General features: G+C 40.9%; 1 protein-coding gene across 19 annotated transcripts in view; it reads left to right on the forward strand.

Annotated features, from left to right (window-relative positions):
- Positions 1 to 12,305, forward strand: part of MAP4 (microtubule associated protein 4) — a 192,222-nt gene that overhangs the window by 125,726 nt on the left and 54,191 nt on the right. For 13 of the 19 annotated variants that reach the window (XM_055344044.1, XM_055344041.1, XM_055344045.1 and 10 more), the window contains exons 5-8: positions 6,434 to 6,547; positions 9,612 to 9,743; positions 10,253 to 11,410; positions 12,094 to 12,216. In XM_055344044.1, the coding sequence (XP_055200019.1) occupies positions 6,434 to 6,547; positions 9,612 to 9,743; positions 10,253 to 11,410; positions 12,094 to 12,216 (1,527 nt within the window). The remainder of the gene's footprint in view (positions 1 to 6,433; positions 6,548 to 9,611; positions 9,744 to 10,252; positions 11,411 to 12,093; positions 12,217 to 12,305) is intronic. The other 6 variants (XM_055344046.1, XM_055344053.1, XM_055344051.1 and 3 more) reach the window with 3 other exon arrangements.

Genomic DNA, 12,305 nt, shown 5'->3' on the forward strand with positions numbered 1-12,305 from the left:
ATAAAATCAAACTAATCTATAGAGACCAAAAGCATATGTGTAGTTGCCTAGAGCTAGGAATGGATTGTAGAAGGACCTCAAAGTGGTAGCATCAATGGCCCCATGCCAGGTTGAGAGCTCAGTCTTTTTTTTTTTGTTTGTATTTTGTATTTATATATGACTTCCTTTCTGCCATCTAACTTATAAGGTGCTTATAGCTGATTCCAAATGAACTAGTACTTGATGTTCTATACCATTTTCTAATTGTTGACTGTCTTAGATATATGATAATTTTTAAAAACAGCTTTATTGAGACATAATTCGTATAACATACAATTCACCTATTCAAAGTGTACAATTCAGTGGATTTTTAGTGTATTCACATATATATAAAGCTATCACCAGAATCAACTTCATAATATTTTTATTACCTCAAAAAATATATATTTTTATTACCTCAAAAACAAACTCTGTATTCTTTAGATATCACTCCCTGTCTCTTTATTCAACCCAGCACTAAGCAGCCACTAATTGACTCTCTCTCTAAATTTATCTGTTCTGCACATTTTATAAGATGGAATCGTATGTGCTCTTTTGTGACTGGCTTTTTCACTTAGCAAGCTTTCAAGAATTGTGCATTTTGTGTCATGGGTCAGTACTTCATTCTTTCAGAGGGACCTATTGCATAGATATACCACATTTTGTTTATCTTTTCATCAGTTGGTAAATGTATAGGTTGTTTGCGGGTTTTTTTTTTTTTTTTTTAATTTATGATAGTCACACACACACAGAGAGAGAGAGAGGCAGAGACACAGGCAGAGGGATAAGCAGGCTCCATGCACCGGGAGCCCGACGTGGGATTTGATCCCGGGTCTCCAGGATCGCGCCCTGGGCCAAAGGCAGGCGCCAAACCACTGCGCCACCCAGGGATCCCCGGTTTTTTTCGTTTTTGTTTTGTTTTGTTTTGTTTTACTGTTGTTAGTGCTGCTGTTTTAATCATTCATGTACAGGTTTTTGTGCAAACATACATTTTCATTTACCTTGGGTTTGTTTATACCTGGGTTGGTATTGCTGATTATTTGGTAACTATTTAATCATTTGAGGACTTGCCCAACTATTTTCCAAAGCATCCATTTTATATTCTTACCAATAGTGGGTTAGGTTTGTAATTCCTCCACATCTTTAAAAATGCTTGTTTTACCTTCTGAAAAATTATATCTAGCCTAGTTGCTATTGAAATGGTATCCTGTTGTGATTTTTATTTGCATTTACCTCTTAGCTAATGATGATCATCTTTTTATCTTTTCATGTGTTTACTGGCTATTTGTATATCTTCATTAGAGAAATGTGTATTCAGATACCATGTCCTATTTTTTTTTAAGATGTTATTTATTCATGAGAGACAGAGAGAGAGAGAGAGAGAGAGGCAGAGAAACAGGCAGAGGGAAACAGGCTCACTGAGGGAACCCAATCAGCACTTGAACCCAGGACCCCGGGATCATGACCTGAGCCAAAGGCAGGCACTCAACCACTGAGCCACCCAGACGTTCCTTTTGTCCCATTTTCTTTTTTTAAGATTTTATTTATTTATTCATGACAGACACAGAGAGAGAGAGGCAGAAGCACAGGCAGAGGGAGAAGCAGGTTCCATGCAGGGTGCCTGATGTTGGACTCGATTCCGGATCTCCAGAATCACACCCTGGGCCGAAGGTGGCGCTAAACCGCTGGGCCACTGGGGCTGCCCCCCTTTTTACCATTTTTAATTGGTGTGTCTTTGTTGTTGTTGTTGTCCTATAAGAGTTCTTTATATACTAGACCCTTATTAGATTTATGATTTGCAAATATTTTTTTCCCATGTTATGGGGGTTGTCTTCTAATTTTCTTAATTTTCTTGATAGTGCCCTTTGATGCATAAAAGTGTTTTATTTTGATGAGGCCCAATTATCTAGTTTTTATTTTGTCGTTCATGCTTTTGTGTCATAGCTAAGAATTCACTGCCAAATCTGAGGTCATGAACATCTATCCTTATGTTTTGTTCTAAAAATTTTATAATTTTAGCTCTTGTATTAAGGTCTTTGATCCATTTTAAGTTGATTTTCGTATATGGTGAGAGGTAGAGAAGTCCAGATTCATTCTTTTGCATGTGGATATCCAGTTGTCCCAGCTCCATTTTTTGAAAAGATCATTCTTTCCCCATTTCCTAGTCTTGGCATCCTTGCTGAAATCTGTTCACCATAGATCTATAGTTTTATCAACTCTTAGTTCTATTGCACTGATGTGTATGTCTGTCCTTATACCAGTACTATTCTATCATGATTACTGTAGCTTTGTGTAAGTGTTGCAGTGGAGAAGTGTGAATCTTCCTACTTTTTAAAAAAAATATTTTATAAAAAATAAATAAATAAATAAATATTTTATTAATTTATTCATGAGAGACACAGAGAGAGAGAGAGGCAGAGACACAGGCAGAGGGAGAAGCAGGCTCCATGCAGGGAGCCCGTTATGGGTCTTGATCCCGGGGCTCCAGGATCACACCCCTGAGCCGAAGGCAGGGGCCAAACTATTGAGCAATCCAGGGATTTTTTTTTTTTAAATGATTGTTTTGGCTATTCTGGGTCCTTTGCAATTCCACATGAATTTTATAATCAGCTTGTCAAATTTTTTAAGAGATTTATTTTATTTGAGAGAGAGAGAATGTGTGAGAGAGCACACAGGGGGGAGGGGTGCAAAGGGAGAGAGAGAAGCAGACTTCTCACTGAGCAGGGAGCCCAATGTGGGGCTCCATCCCAGGATCCCGGGATCATGACCTGAGTAAAGGCAGATGCTTAACTAACTGAGCCACCCAGGTGCCTAGGTTGTCAGTTTCTGTAAAGAAATCAGCTGGGATTCTGCTGGGAATTGCATTGAATCTATAGGTCAAATTGAGGAGTTTTGCCATCTTAACAATATTAAGTCTTTCAGTTCATAAACATAGAATGTTTTACATTTATGTATACCTTCTTTCAACAATATTTTTGAAGTTTTCAGAGTATAAATTTTATACTCTGTTTTGTAAAACTTATTCCTAATATTTTGTTTTTTTGATGCTATGAATGGAATGGTTTTCTTTTTTTGGAATGGTTTTCTTAATTTCATTTTTAGATTGTTCATTGGAAGGTAATGGGTATACAATTGACTTTTGTATATTGATCTTGTATCTTCCAACCTTGCTGAACTAATTAGTTTTAGTAGTTTTTTAGTGGATTCCTCATGATTTGACCAAAAAGATAGAATGCCATTAGAGATGGGAAGGTTGTATGAATGGTCATTTGGGAAGCATGTTACATTTTGACTTTATTTTATATATTAAGAATTGGTAATTTAGGGGTGCCTGGGTGGCTCAGTTGGTTAAGTGTATACCTTCAGCTCAGTTCATGTTCTTGGGGTCCTGGGATTGAGCCCCGTGTCAGGCTCCCTGCTCAGCAAGGAGCCTACTTATCCCTCTGCTGCTCCCCCCTGCTTGTGCTCTCTCACTCACTCTCTCTCTCTGTCAAAATAAATTAATAAAATCTTAAAAAAAAAAAAAAAGGATTGGCAATTTATTAGGAAAGCCAAGAGGGGCACCGGGGTGGCTCAGTGGTTGAGCATCTGCCTTTGGCTCAGGTCATGGTCCCAGGGTTCTGGGATCAAGTCCCCGCATTGGGCTCCCCTCAGGGAGTCTGCTTCTCACTCTGCATATGTCTCTGCCTCTCTCATGAATACATAAATAAAATCTTTTAAAAAAGAAAGTCAGGATATAAGGGGTGAGTTCTAGATGTCTGGAGGTACAAATTTGAGTGTTACTAAGTTACAGGATTTTAAACTGTAGGATTAAATGAGATCACTATGAGGGAGTGAATATAGATGGAGAAAAGGTCTTCTCCCTGTAACCACTCATTTCTTTAGTTTTCAGCTTAAGTATTTATCAGGTGAAGATCTTCTTGAACGAAAATATTGTTCTGCTAAATGTTCTCAGCCCTGACCTTCTGCATCTCCTCTGTTTTTTTTTTTTTTAATTTTTATTTATTTATGATAGGCACACAGTGAGAGAGAGAGAGGCAGAGACACAGGCAGAGGGAGAAGCAGGCTCCATGCACCGGGAGCCTGACGTGGGATTCGATCCCGGGTCTCCAGGATCGTGCCCTGGGCCAAAGGCAGGCGCTAAACCGCTGCGCCACCCAGGGATCCCCCCCTTTTTTTTTTTTAAGATTTTATTTATTTATTCATGATAGACGCAGATAGAGAGGCAAGACAGGCAGAGGGAGAAGCAGGCTCCGTGCAAGGAGCCCGATGAGGAACTCAATCCCAGGACTCCAGGATCCCGCCCTGGGCCAAAGGCAGGTGCTAAACCGCTGAGCCACCCAGGGATCCCTTCCCTTTTTTTTTTTTTTAAAAGATTGTATTTATTTATTCATGAGAGACACACACAGAGAGAGAGGCAGAGACATAGGCAGAGGGAGAAGCAGGCTCCATGCAGGGAACCCGATGTGGGACTCGATCCTGGGGCTCCAGAATCATGCCTTGGGCCAAAGGCAGATGCTTAATCACTGAGCCACCCAAGTATCCCTCCTCTGGGTTTTTAGAGCACACTGGCTCTGCCATATTAGAGGCACTCCGTAAAAAAATAAGTAAATGACGGAACTTGGTTAGAAACCATTCATTTTTACATGCAAGTTAGCAAATCTTCCATCCTAATATGCACACCATACAATTACTCTCCTTGATGGTTTAGGCTTCCTGTTTTCCTTCAGTGGAAGTGTGAGAAGCAGAACAAGCAAGCAACCACCCCAAACCAAGTGATACTGGAGAGAATGAATGGTTATAATCTCTCTTCCCAGCTCCCCTGCTGTTCTGGAGAAGCAACATTGGGGTCTCCTCCATCCCCAACAGTTCTTAGTTTGCCTTCTGCTTGTTTATACTTACCAGTACCATGGTCTCCCCTGATCTTGACAACCCTAACTAGAAGAGGGTGGTACAGCTTGCCTCTGACAAATGAAGCCCCTGAAGGGAATGAGTCACTAGGATCTACCAAGGAACTAGTTAGAAATCAGATTCTTAGGGCCTAGCAATCAGTGTTTCTTTAAGGCTGCAGGGTAATTCAGATGTGTGCAAATTTTGAGAAGGCCTCCTTAGAAGCAGATTTTTTTTTAAAGATATTACTTATTTATTAGAAAGAGTGAGCACAAGCAGGGAGAAGGGCAGAGGAAGAAGCAGACACCCCACTGAGCAGAGCACTCAATGCAGGGCTCCATCCTAGGGCCCTGGGATCATGGCCTGAACTGAAGGCAGATCCTTAACTGACTAAGCCACCTGCCCCAGAAGCTGAATTCTTTTTTTTTTCTCTGATAAAGAATTTATTGTAGGATTGGCATATTTTATATTAAGGGTATATTTTATACTAAGGGCAATGAGAAAAAGCATGCTATTATCCCCCTTTCTGGTACCTAGAATAAAACCATGCTGATCACAAACCTTTCCAGTGTAGAATATCAGAAAGATTAAATCACAAATCTTTTAGTACATTTCTCAAAGTTCTGTTGACCATTGCATTCTTAATATTTCATTTTTGCATCAGGGCAGAAATGTCTTAATGAACATTTCATGACTAAAGATCAAAAAGAAAGGAAGCCATTTTAAAGTAATTTGGAAACAGTATCCACAGTTTAAAGGCTGATTATCCTTTGCTTGCATTGGAATACATGCTGATCTGTCTGCTCCAGGAAGTAGATGTGCTAGTAGCAATGAACACACAGGACAATTTTTATTTAAATTCTAGTTGGTTAACATATAATGTAATATTGGTTTCAGGGATAGAATTCAGTGAATCATCACTTACTTATAACACTCAGAGCTCATCATAGCAAGCGTCCCTTAGTAGCAAAATTTTTGCTTGGCCTGACTGGCTTTGTGACCGGCTTTGCTCTTTTCTCGTATAAGAAGGCAGTTTCCCTGATGTTTTGAGTGTCTTTACTTAACGGCAACTTCTGATTCTAGAGTTTATTTCTCTTCTTAAGATGCCAGCTGTTCACCTTGTTTTATTCAGACAGTTCTTTAAAAGTAGTTTTCTTCATAAAGTCCACATGAGGTATTGTCTTTACTTGTCTGGCTGCCTTCCCCTTCCCCCATATAACCTAAAATGAATGTCTAAATATATATTGAAAGTTTAATTATATATGTACTTTCAACTCTTAACATAGTATAGAATTGAGTATTAGTTGTGCTTTTGGTTTTTTATTTGTTGGCTGATTCAGATAATCAAATCTTAGAGAATATGAGATTACATATTCTTTTCCATGTTCAGTCACATATTATCTCAATTTATTTAACTTCTATTGATGACACAAATGTAGCCAATCAGTATTCATCATAATGTAAGGAATGCTAATCTTTTTAGCTATATTCACTGAATGAGTTTTAAATTCCTTCTTTTTTCCAGATCCTTTTAAGATGCACCATGATGATGGCCTGGAGGATTTTCTCTTTCTCCCCAGTGGAACAACCAATGCTGCAGCATTTACAGAACGAAATGCTCCCCTGCAAGACAATTATGGTATGATTTCTTCAACTAGATTGATTGGTTAACTCCAAACAGTTAATGTGGACTTTTACTCATCACCTTTGAATTTAATCACTCATATTTTTTGGCTCTAGCTGTAACAAGGCTCTTTCTAGATTGGTCTCAGGAGAGAATTCAGTTGAGCTGCTCAGGGTCTGCTCACCTCCTCTCATTGGATCTTGAATACTATACGATAGGGCCAGATTCTTTTTTTTTTTTTTTTTTTTTTTTTTAATTCAGACAGAGAGAGAGAGGCAGAGACACAGGCAGAGGGAGAAGCAGGCTCCATGCAGGAAGCCTGACGTGGAACTCGATCCTGGGTCTCCAGGATCACACCCTGGGCTGCAGGCGGTGCTAAACCTCTGCGCCACTGGGGCTGGATAGGGCCAGATTCTATCTCCACATTATACCAGCTCATTACCTCAAGCAAGTTATGTCCTCTCTAAACTGTGATTTCTTTATCTATGGGGCCAGCGCTTGTTCCTACCTTAAAGATGTGGTGACAATTAAATAGAATTTTATAAGAGCACTTCTCATAACACCTGGTACTTAGTAAACACTAAACATGTCTTATTTCTCAATTAGTAGTATCCTTATTCCTGGTTTTGTATAACTTTTAACATGAATGTGGCCAGGATACCATGAGGGAAGTGAAACTTCACTTCTTACCATCTTAGGTTTTTAGCTGGGACTCTAACAAAAAGATTAGCAGGAGACAGTTTGTTAACACATGCAGAACCCATCATACGGGAGAAAAGTAACTCAAAGTGGTAGCTTAGAATTTAAATTTATATAGCATTTTCAACAAAGAACAGTAAATGTCTAAAGAAGTGAAAGGAAAGGGGTGCTTGGGTGGCTCAGCTGGTTAGACATCTGCCTTCAGCTCAGGTCATGATCCTGGGGTCCTGGGGTCAAGCCTGGCTTTGGGCTTCTTGCTCAGTAGGGAGCTTACTTCTCCCTCTTCTCCTCCTACTTGTGTTCTCTTGCTATCAAATGAATAAATAAAATCTTAAAAAAAAAAAAAAGAAGAAGAAGGGCAGCCCCAGTGGCTCAGCGGTTTAGCCCCGCCTTCGGCCCTGGGCATGATCCTGGAGATCGGGGATCAAGTCCCATGTCAGGCTCCCTTCATGGAGCCTGCTTCTCCCTCTGGCTGTGTCTCTGCCTCTCTCTCTCTCTGTGTGTGTGTGTGTGTGTGTGTGTGTGTGTGTGTGTGTGTGTCTCATGAATAGATAAATAAAATCTTTTAAAAAAGAAAAGAAATGACAAGACAAAGGAATGCAGTTTTTAGGCTTCCATGAGTGGCAAACTGTGGGTAAAAAATGCGTGAGAGGGAACCAGTGGAGTAAAGTTTGTTTGCAGGTTCCTCTGGTGCTCTCTCTGGGCTGACAGTCTGTCTCCCAGAAGAAGAGAATTTATATCCTGCCCTGAGGCAGAAAGTGGGGAGCTTTCTAGGTTTATTGCTCCCTAATTGCTTTCAGTTCAAAATAATTTTTATGTCAAAGAGGCATATTTTGTAGTGACATTCTGGTTTCCTTCAGTACCTATTGCCAATAAGTCCCACTTCCAATAATGCTTATAATTTTGTATTTGTAAAGCTCATGCCTAATAATATGTTGTAATTATGCTTCTCTTTGAACTGAGGATCTCTAGGGGGAAAGATGTCATATAAGTTAATGTTGATGCTATCCATGTAGTCGCCTGATGTTTTGATTGTGGCTTTCACTCCTGTTTTTTTCAGCTTGCCAGCTAGCAAGTCATTTAGTCCCATTAACTTCTTTACAGCATCTTGTTCTCTTCCTTTATGCTCCCTCTGCCTTCCTCTGTAGAAGCCCCTGTCACTTCATACCTAGGCCACCTCAGGAATCTCCTAACAGACTTCCTGCTCCCTTTTAAATTCATTCCAGACATACCTGTTTACATTGGTCACTGGGTCCCTGTTCTATATTTATCATCTCATTTTTTTAAAAGACTATTTTTTTGCCCTTCAAGTCTAAATTTCTCTGGCTTTCCAGATCCTTCTTCCATTGTTCACTCTAATCCTGTTTTCCCTCTCTGGTATGCAAGATCTATTTGAATCCAACTGATTTGGTAGTTGCAGAAACATTCTTGTCCTACTGGCATTTTCATACTTTGCTCAGTGTCCTCCGTCCTTGAAATGGACTACTCTCTCCTCTCTTCCTGCTCTTGCTTCTCCTCTGAAGCCTCTGTGGCTGTTCTAATCCTCATAGTTGTTCTTAAACTCTTGGAGCACTTAGTCCATACTATACAGTATTTTTTTAAACTTTTTTTTAAGATGACATTTCAAGATTATTTATTTATTTGAGAGAGAATGAGCAAGAGAGAATGAGCACAAGTCAGGAGGAGTGCAAGAAGGGAGAGGCAGAGGGAGAAGCAGGCTCCCCATCAAGTAGAGTCTGGTGCGGGGCTTGATTTCAGGACCCTGGGATCATGACCCAAGCCAAAGGCAGACACTCAAACTAATAACTAAGCCACCCAAGTGCCCCCTATACAGTATTTAATATATGTTTGTCTTGCCCCTCTAGCTAAATTGTAATACTCTTGATGGCAAGGACCATGTGATATTAAATCCCCTATTATGTCTGACAGAGGCTAGCATGATAATAATCCTTCTACATTTGTCTCTTTCTAAATAATTTATAGACATTTTCACAAAACTGTTGTGTAATGTTGCAGAGGAAGGCATTCATCTCATTTTACAGATGAGGAAATCAAGAGTCACAATTCCTTACTGTACATTGTGTTGTGCCAGTTATGATATTTTTGGTGCTAGAGCTTCATCTTTGGTACTTTGACTCCTTGCAATATGCTGTAGAAGGTTCCTAGTTAATGCTGACCAATGGCATGACAGCCAGGTAACAATTTACCAAAACCTGAAAAACGTCAACAATTTTTACTTTAAAACTCTCTTGCTTTGTTTTTCATTAGTCCTTAGGTCTTTGTCATTATGGCAGTATACAAAGCTGATTTTCAATATCAAATGCCTTTTTTCCCTCATTACTGACCCAGTTTCAAAAATCTGTTTGTGTTTCAATATTAGGACTGTTTCCCTGTGGCACATTTTCTCCTGCAGCTGTTGTTCCTCAGGGGTGGCCCATGGAAGCCCCAAACTCTCCACATTCAGAATCGTTCATTTCCCCAATGGCCATGCCACAGCCTCTGCAGCCCACAGGTAGAACCCCTCTTTATCACTTAATGGTTACAGTATCATAATTTAAATCACCAGACTTCATTTTTAGCAGTGTACAGCAATATAGATAAACATTTTAGAACTATCACAAATGCTTTTATTCCTTTAATTACTGATTTCACAGCTGAAGGAATGAAGGTGTGGGTGAAATACAACACTTGGAGTTCGTGGGCACAGAAAATCTTTTTTTAATTCAGTGCAGACTTATGCCTTAGAGGTTTTTTCTAGATGTGCCACAGGTTCCCATTCTTAAAATAGCTGTGTGCCTGGGCCGCTGCTGTTTTTAAACCTGTGTTTTTTCTTTTCCTTCTCTACTATGTACTCTCTCGGTATCCTGTTCTTCTCAGTACCGGGACTATGAAAGAGTAGGGTATTATGTTTAGGGTGTTATGGTCACAAAATCTAGATACTCCTGTGTTCTCAGAAAGTAAGTTTTGAATGCAGAGCTATGAGCACACAGTGATGAGTCCTAAATTTCCAACTTCCCATAGAGCCAGCTGAAGAGGTAGAAATGACATCAGCAGAAGAGAGGGCACCAGCAGAAGCATTGGAAACCATGAGAGGCCTGGAGGCTGCTGACATGTCACCATCTAGAGAAACAGAGATGGCTCTAGCTGAGGACCTGGCACCAGCCACAGAAATAGAGGTGGCATTGGCTAAAGACATGGAAGTATCTCCCAAATCAGATGTGACACAGGCTAAGGACATAGAATCATCTATGGAGTCAGATATGCCCTTAGTCAAGGACATGGTACTGCCCAGAGAAACAGAAGAAGCTCCAGTTAAGGATGTCGTATTGTCCACAGAAGAAGATGTATCATTAGCCAAGGATGTGGTACTACCCCCAGAAACAGAGGTGGCCCTAGCCAAGGATATATTATCATTCAAAGAAACAGAGAGAGCACCACCTATAAAAATGGATTTGTCCCCAGATGAGGGCACGGTACCATGCACAGACAGAGAGATGGCCCCAGCCAAGGGTGTGGTATCACTCTCAGAAATAGAAGTGGCATTGGCTAAAGATGTTATATCATCCACAGAAATACCTTCAGCCAAGGAAGTGGCTTTGTCCCCAGAAACAGAGGTGGCCCCAACTGGGGACATGACACTGCCTCCCGAAACCAAGGTGATCTTGACTGAGGTTGTGCCACTGCCCCCAGAAACAAAGGTGGCCGCAGTCAAGGACATTGCTCTATATCCAGATATAGAAAAGACCCCAGTGAAGGACGTGGCTCCATCCCCAGAATCAGAGATGGTCCTGGGCAAGGAAGTGGCTCCATCCCAAGAAACAGAGTTGGCCCTGGGCAAGGACATGGTTTCACCTCCAGAAACAGAGGTAGCCCTGGACAAGAATGTGGCTGTGCCACCAGAAACGGAAGTGACCCTGACCAAGGATGTGCCTCAGCCTCCAGAAACAGAGGTAGCCCTGACTAAGGATGTGGCTCTGCCCCCTGGGACAGAGGTGATCCTGGCCAACAATGTGAATCCCGCCAAGGATGTTGCACCACTCTCAGAAACAGAGGTGGCACCAGTTCCAGCTAAGGACATGGACACTCCATGGACACAGGAAGAAATAAGCAAGGCGTGCCAGTTAAAATCTCCCAAGGATGAGGGGCAGTCAGCTGCATCTACTTTTATCATTTCTCCAGGTACGGGTTTATGTTTACTCAGTATTTCTGTCTCCCATGGGGTAGTCTCCAGAAGGATAAGGGACAAATGTACTAGAGAATATAAAGACCGTTACACTGTATTTTGTGAGTTTATACACATTCCTGCTCTCCTAGACTGTCTTTCTCACCTTCATCCTCTTCCCATTCCCAGCACCCTCCTCCTTTCTCTGCTAATTTGTTTTCCTTGTTGATAATTTAAGCAACAAAAGAAAATGTTCAGTAAAAGAGACTTTTGCTATCTCCTCTCCCTACCTGCTTATATACTAGATTCCAAGTCTCTGCCTCACTCCTGTTACTGGAAGGAAGCCATCTCTGCGCCTCATTAATAAGGCTGTTTTCTATTTTGCATTAGATCCCACATCCTCTTGCCTGCTTAAGTATGCCCTTAAGTATTCCTTCCTTTCCTGCCTCTCACCAGTTTTTGCCCCCATCCATTGAATCATTCCCACCAACATCCAAATATTTGATATTTTTCCCATTTAAAACAAAAAGTTTCCCAATTTCACCTTCTATCTACCACTCTAGCTATCTCTCTGCTGCCCTCAGAGGAGCATCCCTCCCTCAGTCCCTCCAAAACTATTCCTGCTTCCAGTTTCTGAAAGGTGGAGAAAGAGCTTAAGTAGTGCTGCTCTAAAATCTGTGGTATTTACTGTTACGCTTAGAACCAGTCCCAGCCATGGGCCAGAAGTACAACTTGCCAACAGATGACGATTCTGTGTTAGAGAAACAAAAGCAAAAGAAACCATTCAGTAGCCAACCTCCTGAACTTTCTTCAGAGATCTCGGGTAAGTTAGGGATACCAAGTGGAATCTTTGAAACTGCTTCAACTGGGAGCAATGGGTTGGTGGTGGTGGATGCTGTTCTTAGTTTTTTG

This window comes from Nyctereutes procyonoides, unplaced genomic scaffold (genome assembly GCF_905146905.1).
Source record: "Nyctereutes procyonoides isolate TBG_1078 unplaced genomic scaffold, NYPRO_anot_genome, whole genome shotgun sequence".
NCBI classification, from domain to species: domain Eukaryota; kingdom Metazoa; phylum Chordata; class Mammalia; order Carnivora; family Canidae; genus Nyctereutes; species Nyctereutes procyonoides.